General features: G+C 35.4%; 1 protein-coding gene across 1 annotated transcript in view; it reads right to left on the reverse strand.

Moving 5' to 3' along the window:
• CNTNAP4 (contactin associated protein like 4) overlaps positions 1-14,705 on the reverse strand; it is a 226,197-nt gene that overhangs the window by 178,588 nt on the left and 32,904 nt on the right. The window contains 1 exon segment of the mRNA XM_025045348.1: positions 9,411-9,521. Coding sequence (XP_024901116.1) covers positions 9,411-9,521 — 111 coding nt within the window.

Consider the following 14,705-nt stretch of genomic DNA (forward strand, 5'->3'; position numbering starts at 1 on the left):
TTTCAGTAAACAGCTCCAAAGAAATGGAGATTTATGAATTGCCTAACAAAGAATTTAAAATGATCACCTTAAAGAAGCTCATGAGATACAAGAGAACATAGAAAGACAAAAATAAATAAATAAATAAAATTAGAACAATGTATGAATAAAAAGAGCAGTTTAACACTTCTGAGCAGTCTTATGAGATGTATCCCAGAACTTTCCACCCTGAGAACAAAAGAGGGAAGATTTTTATCTATCAGTCCTCCTCCCCTATTGGTCAAGGTTAGCATCACAGATAGGCATACCCCATACCCTACCATCAGAGTTCATGATTCCCGAGGATTCCCTGAGGCAGATCATCCCTCAGCATCAGGGAAGTTATGGAGCAGGAAGCCACAGGTAAGTGGTGAAGCCCAAGAAGAGGCCCTGTTATACCTATGGGAAGCTGGTCCTTACCACACTGGCTGGAGAAAGAAGTAGGGCTGAGAGGATGTAAGGGTCCTTCAACAAGTGTCTGATAGATTAGCAGTCTCCAATCTTTTTGCCACCAGGGATCGGTGTTCCTATGAGAATCTAATGCCTGATGATCTGAGGTGGAGCTGAGGCGGTGATGCTAGCCCTGGGGAGTGGCTGCAAATACAGGTGAAGCTTTGCTCACTTGCCTGCTGCTTACTTCCTGCTGTGCGGCCCCCTGTTCCTAACAGACCACAACTCACAACCGATACCCCGGTCACACAGTTGGGGAACCCCGTGATAGATTATAACACATTTTTAATTATAATAGTCTCTAATATGAGTGAATACAAAAAAAAAAGATGGTTTTCTACTGCTAGCTATCATACTTCCGCTCAATCCTTTCCTGGGGAAGATGATCTGAATGCTTAAGCACAGTGTCAGAGAGAAAGCTCTAAGCCCCTGCTTTTTGCTTCTTTGGTTGTCAGCCACCATGTTTTCAGAGCACACGTACATTCTAGCCAAGAGGGCACATTCTCATTCTGAAGCTGAGTCCCTTCACACCCGTATGCTAATATTTTGTTTAGAGTATTTTGCATTTATATTCATGAGGGAGAGTGGCTTTTAATTTTCCTTTCTTGTTTGTCCTTGATAGGGCTTGGTATCAAGGTTATGCTGGCCTCATGGAATGAGTTGGGGAGTAGTTTGACTTTTTTATTTTTGTCTTGTGGAAGAGAAAGTGAACGATTAGAGCTATATCTTCCTTTAAAGTATTTGGAAGAATTCACATATGAAGGCATTTTAGCCTGGAGTTTTCTCTGTAAATTCATGTGAATTATGGATTTACTGTCTTTAACAGACAGGAATATTTAAATTTTCTGTTTTACTTCTTGGTATAATTTGATAGGTTGTGTTTTTCAAATAATTTTTTCAATTCATTTAAATTTTCACAATTATTAGCAGGAATTTTGTTAAAATATTGTCTTAGTATATTTGTCTTATTGATTATATGTATTACGTGTTTTCAATTTCATTAATTAATGTACTTTTTTCCCTCTCCTGGTCCTTATTTTTGGTTTCGCCTATTGTTTTTCTAATTTCTTGAAAAACTGAAAAATTAGGCAATGGATGGATCATCAATATTTAGCCCTCCTTCTTTTGTAATACACATAATTAAGGCTATCAATATGGTCTAAGCTGCAGCTCACAATTTTGACCTATAGTATTTTGTTATCGTTGAGTTAAAATGTTGTCTAATTTCCATTGAGATTTCTTTTGGAGAAGTGTATTAATTAAATTCCACACCTTTCTGAGTTTTTAAATATTTTTAATTATTGTTTTCTAGCTTAATTCAACTGTACCCAGGACACTTACTCTATACGATTCAAATCCTTTGACATTTGTTGAAATACTGTTTATGGCCCAGAATAAATTTAAGTATTCTAGGTACTGGATACGAATGTGTCTTCTGGAATTGCTGGAGGCAGAGTTTTATATTGTAACGCATTAAAATACAAATTACATATTTATATATCTTGTCAAATTTGTTAACTTTGCTGTTAAAATCTTCTGTGTTTCCACTGCTTTTTTGTAGCTAATTCTTCAATAAGCTACCACTCGCTATGGTCTGTGTTTCAATTTATATTGTCTATTTCTACCATTATTTCTGTCCATTTTCTTTATACATTTTGAAGCTCTGTTATTTGGTGCAGAAAATGTCAGGCTCACTGTATAATATTTCCTTTCTCTCCAGAACCTTTGCCCTTGACAGCCTGACTATCTTGGTTTCTCTCAGATATCTTCAAGCAGTTAACACTTTCTAGTTGGTTTACTAGCTTGTAGAAATGCCGCTAACTGTTATGGGCTGAATGTCTGTGTCTTCCCAAAATTAATCTGTTGAAGCCGTCACCCCCAATGAGATGGTATTTGGTACTTTTTGGAGGTAATAAAGTTCAGATTAGGTCTTGAGAGTGAAACCCTCACAATGGGATTTGTGCTTTTACAAGGAGAAGAGAGAGATCTTTCTCTCTTTCTCCACATGCATAGACCAAGGAAAAACCACACACACACAGCAGGAGAAGCCAAGGAGTAGGCTCTCTCCAGGAGCCAAATCTGCTGACACCTTGATCTCCACTCCCCAGATTCCAGAACTGTAGGAAATAAACATCTGTTGTTTCAGACAACGGTATTTTGTTACAGAAGCTCAAGCTGACGAAGACACTAACTTTTCTAAATTAATCATACAGAAGGCCATCTTATTAGACTCGGTTCCTTGACCAGGAGGTGAGACAAAGTCTTAGGTAAAACGCTATCATCCAGAGTTTCCTGGACAACCAGGTTGTACGTGGACTGGTTTGGTTTCTTCCCCTTCTTTATCCTGCCTCCTCCACTCCCTCAATGTTTTCTCTTAGGAGTTACCCGCTACTGAAGCACTGGCACCTCAATCATCAGTCCCGGGTGTGCTACTGGAAGAACCCAACCTAAGACACCACCTGATTACTTAACTCAGTTTACGCACTGTACCAACATGTGACATTTTCCTACTCAGTATTGTGAAAAATATTAGATATACACAAAGAAATCTAAGTTAGGTATTATTGATAAATTTTAATTTTATGAATATATTTTAATTGACCAAATTTGAGTCATTGTATCAATTTTAATAGGATCATATTTATAATTTGAATTCCTAGATTTTATATAGTTGAATACATTTCCTAAGCCAGGAGCTTAGTTTGAGGGAAGTTAGGAAGACAATCTACCTCAAAGTCCTCCTCTTTCTTTCTTTCTGGATCGATTTCACTCATTCGCATGCTTTCAAAATTGTCCATTATTCGAGTGAGTCATAAAGAAAAGACGTTGCCTATAGAATATGACAAATAAAAAGAGCACATTGTCATAGAATTTAGAAATCCTCAAATACAACCACATACATTTATAGGAAAGGGAAAAAAGAGAGGAAACGCCATTTCCCCAAGGCCACCCACAGTTTCGTATTATAATCTAGTTTTCATGATTCCAAAACCAGCATTTTTTATCATTATAAAATACTTAGGATTGGCTAGTTGGCACATTCACTCATATTACATTATCAGATTGATTCAGAGAGAAAGGAAGTATGCTACAGGGACGGCAAGGACGATGAAGGGTAAGACAGAGGAAGTGCCAACACGCCGGAGACAGGGGTTAGAAGAGAGTGGAACATATCCTCAAGTAAGGGGACCCAGACAGGAGAGCAACACCCAAAGTAAAGAGAGAACCAAAGGGTCAGATGGACAATCATCCCTGCTATTAAATCAAATGAATCGATAGACCAGAAATGATTCTCTATTAATCCCAGAAGTGAGAGCCAGCTCTCTTCTTTAATGAATATAGGATACAAGCATATCGAGAAAGAAGATACAAATCTTCACTCATTTTTATTTCACCCTCTCAAGGCCAGTACACAAAATATAATCTACAAGCACAAGTGACACACTACTGACCATAAAATTGATCTGCAACTTCATTTTCCACACCTTTATCAAAATGCTAGGAAGTTGTTTTTTTTTAACTTTCCAAACCAATTTCCAATTACAAAAAAAAAGTAAAAATATTTTAAATAAAACCATCAGAACACCCTAGCTCACAGACTTTGACTAAGGATTTATGAGAACATTTCGTCTTTACTTCAACTTAATAATGAACATATAAAATGTAACTATAAATCTTTAACCTGCTTTGCTTTGTAATTAATCAGGAATAAATTGACTCTTCTTACCAGAGTTATATGAAAGCCTGAATTCCCTGAGATTACCTTTGTATAAATCGATGTATAAATTTGGTCCTCTGAGGTTTGCTAAAATGGGGTTAATTGGCAGGACACAGTTTCAAACTGTTTAACATTCTCTTGAGACTGGGCTTTTGAAATTCTTGTGACCACACGACAGTGTTGCGACCTTCTTCAGTAAGACCAATGCCATTTCAGTACTAATTCTTCCAACAGCGTATTAGGGAACTAAAGCATACAGGTTAAATATTTTTCCTGTCCTTAAATAAGTAAGAAGTGGCAGTGATTCAACCCCAGAAATGGTGAATTGATCCCAGATATGTCTAATGCCGAAGTGTTTGCTCTTCACTGAAAATTTTATAATCCTCTGGAGAGAGTGCAAAACAGAGACGTAGAGCAGGTTAGCTGAAGTTCAAGTGTGTTGGAGAAAGTATGTGTTCTGTGATCACAGGGGTGACTCTCAGGAATCTGACTATTCAGGGATGTAGTCAGGTTTAAGAGCTCTCAACTCAATTTTAAGAATTGTACATCTCCTAATCCCAGATATAAATTACTACACAAGACAGAAAAATCAGGCACAGCTAATAAGAAGTCCTGTGCCACAGCCTGAATCAGCATGGAGGTGCGGGATCCTTGCAATTCAAGTAATTATTGAGGTGTCAAGACCTTACTCAGCCCATCAGATCCTATATGATGGGGAAGCTGTAGAAATAGAAGCAAATAAACTGCTGGCATCTTTTGTTCTCTAATAAACTCTACAAGAAAAGGCCAGCCCCAATGCAGTCAATACTCTACACCTCAGGCAGTGAAGCTTGCCCACCTCTGGTCTTGGGGACCTCTCAGCCATATTTCAGACTCATACTCACCGTGCCAACAAGGCACCCCTTTCCTTAGGCCTGAGTTTTTTCAGTCCTGTACAAAATTCATCTCTTATTCTTTTCATCATAAAGAATTGGTCATTAAATATATTAACGCTATTATTTTTAAATGTAATAATTATAAAGCTTTCATGCACTATATTTAACAACAGGAAACCTTCACCTCATCTGTCCTCTCAAGCACTGACGTATCATGCACACCTTGGAAATTTATCTTTGGGATTTTAATTTAAGCATAATAGTTGTGTGCGAACAAGCACAATGAGTTAGGGCACTAAGAATTGCCAAATGATTCTGCTTAGAATGTTATGATTATTACTAGAAGTCCATCCAAGAATGAGAGCTGTCTCTGTCACTTAACCAAATACACTAAATTCTCCACATGTAGATGCTTGATTTTAACAGCAGATCCTATAGGCCTGGGGAAAGCATTGTTTTATAAGCATTTAGAGTAGAAGGGCTTAGCTCTGGTTTTAAAAAAACAGATAATAGCAAAATACAGACAAATATTCTACTTTATGGCAACACAGGAAATACTTTGATCTTTCAGAAAAGAAGAGAGTAAAAAGGAGATATTGTGGGTTCTGTTCCAAACCACCGCAATAAAGCGAGTCATAATCTTTTTTGCTGGTGGAGAGTCTTGCCTTCAATTTGTAAAAAATACAACATTTGTGAAACATAATAAAACAAAGTACAATAATATGAGGCATGGCTGTATTTATCAGTTATGGAAGCATTCTGCTATATTATTAAACACATATACACATCTATGTTTACACTCATACCTATAAACATTTTATTTTTGTTGTGTATGATAATTTTATTTGCCGCTTTATTATTTTACCTGTAGACATAAGTATGTCAGTTTGCAATAATCTAATTCCAAGGTTTCCCAAGTACACGAAAATAAAAACTTTCATCAGGATTTCACTGTAACTCAGGAACAGTTCTACATACGTGGCTTCTTTAAATTCTGTCTTAAGGATACACTTGGACTATCAAACAGTGCACGAGAACCTATTTGAACTCTATGACAATAGTAAAATGTAAGTTGCCTGTTATAATTCAAGCTATACAGAAGCTACAACAATAAAAATATTATATAAAGGCAGAGAGCGATTTAATGTCATTATATAGCCAGTGTTAGCAAGTGATTAGTTTTTGTTTGTGTTGTTTACAGTTAAGTTTGGATTATACTTCTCTGTCAGGTTCAAATTGAGATGCATCTTCCCACTGTAAAGGAGCTATGAAAATGAAGCCATTCACTCAGTGGCACTTGTACCAGTTTTCCAGAGCTGCTTAAAAGAACAGAATTTTTTCTCTTACAGGTTTGGAGGCTAGAAGTTCAAAGCCAAGGTGTCAGCAGGCTCACACTCCCTGTAGGCTTTAGAGAAGGATCCTTCCTTGCCTCTTCCTATCTTCTGGTAGCTAGTTGCTGGCAATACATGACTTTTCTTGGTTTATAACTACATCATTCCAATTTCTTCTGTCTTCACAGGGCCTCCTTCTATCTGCCTTTTCTGTGTCTGTGTGTCTCTAAATCTCATTCTCCTGATAAGGGCTTATTTAGAGCCCACTCTAAGCCTATATGACCTTTTCTTAACTTGATCATATCTGCCCAAACTCTATGTCCTAATAAGGTCACATTCATAGGTATCAGGGTTAGGATTTGAATGTATCCTTGGGGGGACACATTTCAACCCACAATGGCACTCTAGTGACAAGATTAAATTAAAATGCCTCCTCCAAAACAGGTTAATTTTTTTTCTTCCCTGCTGGTAGGAATAGAAACTTTAAGTCTTTTCCCAATCTCCTTCCCCATTCAAAGGCCTCGATATTTTCACAGTTCTTATTTCACAGATGGAAAGCATTGGGTTATTGAACTTGATTCCTCATTTCTTGCCTATCAATCTGTGGCTCTAAGTTTTCCAGATTCTACAGGAAAGAAGTCACCATACCTGTGCTCCTAAGACACTGGGACTTTTATTTGCTGATTTAGTTTATTTATACATGACCTGCTGACTTGGCTGAATGTCCTTCCACAGCCTGATCTAAATACTACAAGGAATATTGCCATACTAGAAATAATATGTAGCCTTTTATAAATCACTCAAACTCTGTGAACACTTCATGTAATTAATAGGAAAAAAAGAAAACTAAATAAAAAAGAAAAATGTAATCAAGTAGGTTGACAACTAGCAAAAGATAATTAAAATGATCTTATTTTGTTTCTGTTTCATTAACATGCAAATGAGATTCATGAAGTTTGATACTGTTTTTCACCATAGAAATGAATTAAGAATGAAAATGAGTCCCACTGATGAAGGTTTCTGATGAGTATATAAATTAATGAAAAATATGATTTGATCCAATTAATAACATATACATTTTTTGTGATTTATTGAAACTCAACAAATGAAATAAAGGTAAATAGTTAAATTAAATTTTATATCTCTTTCCAAGGGCCAAACCCTATGAAAGTTTTTATTATCCAAATGGAGTGGTGGTAAATGTTAAACTCTGCTTTATTTTAAAAAGGAGTACAAGATGCACTCCATGCTAAGGTCAGTGTTGTGATGGCAGCATCCCTATTGGGAGGACCATGGGCTCTGTACTGGCCCTCAGAGGGCTTGGAGAGCCCACTTGCCTGTGGTCAGTAAGGTAGTCAGAATGGAAAATAGGGAGAGATAGTTCAGAGTGACCAATAACTCTCATCACAAGACAAATAAAAGTAACAGACGAGCATTATGGACACAAACATATTCTAGGCCCCCAAACTCCCCATTTGATGCAAAGATCTCAGTGATTACTCTCTACTGATATTCTCACACCCAGAAACATATATAAGTTATGTCAATTATACACAATAAAAAAAAAATGGAACACACATAAGTAATTGTCTCAAGTAATATGAGATAAAATTTTAAAATAAACTTAAATTCAAAATCATGCTAACATTTTAGATATTTATAATGTGTGCCAGATGACAAAACACAGACACACACACACAAGCACACATGACCTATTTGTTATGTCCAGTGTTCAATGTACTCGAACGTTAAACAGCAGCAATAAGGATGACATCAAGGAGTAAAATTAGAAATGTCTGACATATGGCATGCACGAAGGGGATAGTAAATGAGCTAATCACAATTTTAATAATATATGATGTCAGTGTCTATTGTTTTCTGGTTGTTAAAAATGTTTTCTGTGTTTGTGTTTTATGGTTGTTAAAAATGTTTTCCGTTTTAGTACTGCCAAGCCTCTTCCCATAGAATATATGCACAGATGGTTTTTGCCTTAGCGTATTATGAAAGTAATATGAACCATGATGACATTCTGTCTCTAAGTACAAAAAGTTTTGAAATTTTCTCTTATATCTACAGCAAGTTGCCATTTAATTATCTGCACTTTCCCTTAAACGTATTCAAGCAATCAAACACAACCAAAGAGTCAACAATATGAACTGAGTATTCCTAAAGGAGCATGAAAGCTGATTGAGTTCCCATTCCTCAACAGGAGAGTAAATCGTGTCATCCACACTGTGAATTAAACACATCGGGAGCTTATTATTTTTAAATAACTAGCAACTTTTAAAATTACTTCTTGCAAACTTCCTTATCTCGAAACAGAGAGCTAATTAAATTTTCATGGCTACTGTATACATAATGTTTGTATACAGATGTTCCTTGACTTACAATGGGGTTACCTTCTGAAAAACCCATCACAAGTTGAAAATATCGTAAGTCAAAAATGCATTTAATACACTTAATTTACTGAACATCATGGCCTAGCCTAGCCTACCTTAAACATGCTCAGAACACAATATCCAGAAACCGCTGGCAACACAATACACAGCAGAGTATCAGTTGTCTAACCTTGTGATTGCGGCCTGACTGGGAGCTTTGGTTTACTGCCACTGCCCAGCATCACAAGACAGTATCATATAACATATCTCTAGCCTGGGGAAAAATTAACGCCTATCGCTTTTGCACCATCATAAAGTCAAAAATCATAAGTCGAACAATTGTAAGTCAGGGATCATCTGTATTGTTGTAGAAAAGTTTGTTTTATAGGATACATTATAAAGCTTGAAGGAATTCAACTCTTTAGGTGCTGAACTGATAATACAGAATTTTAAAATGGAATGCAACTCTCTGCCGTTCCAGACCCAATCCGTACGTCATGTACATCCCACGAGTTTCCGCCATTTGCTTATTTAGATAGTTACTTCCTTTTACAATATATCACTTATAATGATTTTATTAGAGAATGGAAAATTAATGAGATTCATTCTGAACTAATTGGAGGGAAAAAAGAAGACTTACCTTCTCTTCGATTTAGCCTTGCAAATCCAGGACCGTGGCTGCTAGAGAGCTCGGATGAACTGCTAAATGATGCCTGAGACAAAGCAGACATCAGAGGCTCATCACAATCATCTGCCAAAGGGGAAAAAAAAATCCACATTCAAATTCGTACAGTGCTGATAGCTTTCTTGGCTTCCACAGACAGAACGAACAAAACAAAAATAAGAAAAACTAGGATCTCTAACAATATGCCCACTGCTTATATGCAGTATTCTCCTATAGGTCTATTAAGTTCAGTAAGAAAAGAAAAAGTACTTAAAGACAAGAGAATATGAAAAAGGAGAAGGTAAACTTCATAGAAAAATGATTTATCTTGAGGTAGAAAAGTTATTTAACAAAAAACAAAAGTACCAAATCACTATACCTAATTTATAGTGATAAACTTATATAAGAAAAGATTTATAAATTTAACTGTATTAAATTAAGAACTTATGGTGGCCTAAAGTTAAGTGAAGAGAAACATATCAACATGTAGAAAATACTTGTGAAACAGTATACAAGTTGCATTCCATATTAAGAAAAAAATTAAATAAAATAAAGAAAAACAAAAAGTACCTTTAAATCAATTAGAAAACACATTAGGAAAAATGGCACAAACCAAGACCAAAGAGTTCACAGAACAGAACCAATATAAATTGAAGCTCACACTCATCAGTAAAAAGAAGTGTAAATCAAGTCTACGATTAGATACTATTTTACAAATAGTAGATTATCAAGATTTAAGATGTCTGACAACACCAGATCATGCAGAGAATGTGGGCCAAGAGAAGCTCTAACACACTACTAGTGGAGTATAAATTTGAGCAACTACTTTTAAAAAACAATTTGTATATTTGAACTTTCCGTACTCCATATTCCACCAAATCTGCTGATAAAAAACAAAAGTACCAAATCACTATACCTAATTTACAAATAAACTTATATAATAAAAGATTTATAAATTTAACTGTATTAAATCCTGGAGAAAATGTCTCTATCATGAACCACTGGTCTCAAGGCACTCTGACTTCTTACCCAAAAATGTGATACAAATACTAGTATTTTCTGTGTTCCATGAAAAGAAAACAGTTAGAAAGCAGACCTAGAGAAAATCTTGCATCTGTTCCCCAGGAGACATGTGCAATTTCTAGCAACATTGCTCATAATAACAAAAAATCGTTAACCATTCAAACATTCAAAGACCAAAGAACAGATCACTAAATTGTAGTACTTTTCAAAATGAAAGAACCCTCAACAGTAAAAATGAACTACACCCCCACACACAGAGACACACACATATATACAGGTTGGATCTTAAAAACAAAATTTTTAATGAAAAAATCAAGTTATAGAAAATCATATGTTTCATAGTTTTGAGAACCTTAAAGACAAGCAAAGCTAAGTAATATGTTCTCTGGGAACATGTATGATTTTTTGAAAAAACTATTAAAAAAAGAAAGAAAACCAATAAAATTCAGGATGGTTGATTATTTCTGGAGGAAGGCAATATGTGTGTATATGTGTATATATACATATATGTATATAAGAATATAAATGAAAGTATATACCTATTATCTATCCCTTTATGTGTATTACATATAAGATAAAAATAAGGCGCAAAGAGAGGGGGAAAATATAAAATATGCCTCATGTTAACCATGATATCCATACATGCTTATTTTAGTTAATTCTTCATTCTATGCAATCTTTAAAGTATTTATCCTTTATTGTATACAATTATTAAATTGTTTATTTGGGTTATAAGCAGAAAAATATTTCTCTCATATTTAGGATTAACACATATTGGTAATTAAAAATAACGAAGGGTTATTTTCCCAATTTTTAAATTAACAATAAGCAATTTAATTTAAATTAAATTAATCTTGGAATTATCTAGATCATTCTGAAATTTCAGAAGCTTATTCTGCTTGAACATAGTCTTTTAGTCACTAGCAGTTTTACTGCTTAAATATTCAAACTACAATATTTTTCTGTAGTCCTGTTATTTGAAATGTTTTCTTTCAAGCTAAATGCCTAAAATATAAATGATAAGTAAAAATTTACCAGCTTAACATTTGAATGCTTTCTGCAAGAATTTGCCTAAGATAACATTTCATATTTTTAAGATCATCTCATTTTCATTTAAAGTCCACTTTTTCTTATTCCGCACCTTAAATTCTTTAGCTAACTCTTAAGACGGACTTGATAACTGGCCCACAGTTCCTGTATGTCTATTGATAGGCTTAAGTACTGACACCGTTAGTCTAGTTGTAATTCAGGTATTAAGGAGTGTAGACATTAAAAGACAATCTATGGAGTATTGAAGAAAATTCTGATTATGCCCTATCACAAGCAACAACCAATGCTAAATTTAGAACACTGTGGAAACTGTGTTTGCATGTACTACAGACTGCTTTATCTGTGTGTATGTGTGTTACGTGTATGTGTTTACCAGAAGAACAGTCATTTTTGAATTGTTATCAGTATTCAGTATGTGACCAAAACAGAGTATTTAACTGAAATTTACAATCAATTATGCAGATTCAAATCAATTTTTTGGATGCAAAATGCCTCTAGTAAAGTCTCTCTAGAGAGCATACATTTACTGCTCATTTGTTTTTGCCACTATAAATTGATAATCAATACTGTTCTATTTTTAGCTTAAAAAGAATGGGATTAAAATAAGAGAAGGGGCACTTATTCCATTTGTGGGAAGAGGGACATGTGACGTGGGAAATGAATGGGGAGGCAGACGAGGGGCTCCTGGTGTTTGGGAAACTTCTGGTTGTTGGCCTGAATGGTGTTACGTGGCATTATTACTCTTTACTATAAGCGACAAAATATTCTAAAATTATTCTTATGTAAAAGTTAAATAATAACTAGCCCATGTTTAGTGAGCACCCTGGACTATGAGCTTACAACCATTCCCCACATAGTATCTTTACCACTTCTCTCTGAAGTACTAATATGATTTTTATTTTACATATCAGGTAATTGAGACACAGAATTTGTTTAAATTGTTAATCTCACTGTGGTGGGACCATGATATTTACAGAGTGTGTTGGGGTGTAGAATCCAGTATGTAAGAACACCATGACCATAATGATTATTTCGTTAGTTTTAGAGTATAGGAATTTCATCAGACACCATGGCATGAATAAAATACCTCTCAAGAAGTTCTGTATTCCATTTCCAGCTCTGCCAAGCTATTTGTTTATTACCAATTTGATCTTCAATAGTCTTGATACCAGGGAGGGGGATCTCAGACAGCAATAATGAGTCTAGCATGAGTAAAAGGAATATTTCCCTCTGGACAATGAAATGAAATTCTGAATTATCATCTCCCGTGAATTTAATTCCAGAAAACCAGTTTTCCCTGGCTGCACCAGTAAACACAATAAAATGTAGGTCTGGTCTTACAAAGCCGAGAACCACAACTGGGGGTGATTTTGCCCCCCAAGGACATTGAAAAATACCTGGAAACACTCTGGCCATCACGATTTAGGGGTGCTACTGGAATCTAGTTGGGGGAGGCCAGGGATGCTGCTAAACATTCTATAGTGCACAAGGCAGCCTTCTGTGACAGAGAATTATCCAGTCCCAAACATCAATAATGTAGCAGTTGAGAAACCCTGTTCTAGACTCCAGAAAAAGCAACCCAGTAAGCTAGTCTTCTGAACTAATCTCTCAGCCTAAACTCTCAGCTTCCTCTCAAATTTCGATGGTTATTAGCTCTAAGTTACAGATTTTCAGAGTGCATACAATCATCATCCAGAAGCATAAATATATAGGCATTTAAGTAAGGAGCTTTCAAATCTGAAATAACATACTATTTCAGTTCAAAACATAATTGTATTGTTTTTTACTTATGTACTATAATCAGATTATTATACCATCCAGGTCTCTTCACCAGGGACATATATATGTACATATATTACCTATATAATAATATACACTATATTATATACATATATTTGTATATGTACAATATTTGTATATGTATTACAATTATATATATGATGCATATATACAGATATGTACTATAATATACATATATTACAATATACATATGCATATTATAATGTATACATGTACATATATAATGTATATAAGCTGACTCTATATAAATTTTAAGTTAGCCATCAAATCATAAGTGACAACATAAACACTTATTGTACGGAAGCTTTGTATAAATATGTAGGAACATAGTTATATATATATATATATATACATATTATATACATATATGCATCGCTACTAATAATATATGTATATATATATGAATGTACTTTCACATATATATGTGAAATACATATACATTATATAATTGTACATATAACTGTATATATATTTATATGTATGAATATTTCATATTGCATGTTATATATACATTAATACACATGTATTTACATGTGTAAATATACTATATAGTATATGTATATAATATAGTTATTATATAATGTTACATTATATAGTACAACTCTTACATAATATTAAATACACATAATATATGCATATAATAATATATAGAACACTACACATTATACTATATTATATATACAACATAGATACAGTATTAAATATATGTGATTTACATATGTAAAAATATAACGTACAATTACTAACTTCCACCTTAGCACCCACCCCTAGCACCCACCCCTACAAACCTCCAAAGGATGGCACACAACAGAAACTTCCAAGCAGGGAGAGCCTGGACCAGCTGTGGAGTGGGGAGGCTGGGCCAGGACCCTTGCCCTCTGAGGCACCCCTCTCTGAATAGATGAACAGCTCAGGCTGTGGCTCTTGCCTCACCCCCGACTCTCTTACAGTGCTGCAGCCTGCTCAACTCTCTCCTTCCTGCTCCTCACTGGCATGTGTATGCCGCTTGCTCTGGTTCTGTTCAGTTTTTGCTTTGCATTGGTGTAGAGCAGGGGTCCCCAAGCCCTAGGCTTTGGACCAGTACTGGTCCACAGCCTCTTAGAAACTGGGCCATACAGTAGGAGGTGAGTGGCAGGCAAGTGAGCAAAGCTTTATCTGTATTTGCAGCCACTCCCCAGTGCTAGCATCACCGCCTCAGCTCCACCTCAGATCATCAGGCATTAGATTCTCATAGGAGCACCTGTCCCTGGTGCCAAAAATGTTGGGGACCCCTGGCATAGAGGCCCCGAGCTCCTAGCTCCTGGTTCCCCTCCACTATCTCTTAACATTAGAAGGAAGGTTGGAAATCCTTTGCTGCCTTCTCCAGCTTTTAGGCTGGGCCTCTGGGAGACTGATGCC

This window comes from Pteropus alecto, unplaced genomic scaffold (genome assembly GCF_000325575.1).
Source record: "Pteropus alecto unplaced genomic scaffold, ASM32557v1 scaffold42, whole genome shotgun sequence".
Lineage (NCBI taxonomy): Eukaryota > Metazoa > Chordata > Mammalia > Chiroptera > Pteropodidae > Pteropus > Pteropus alecto.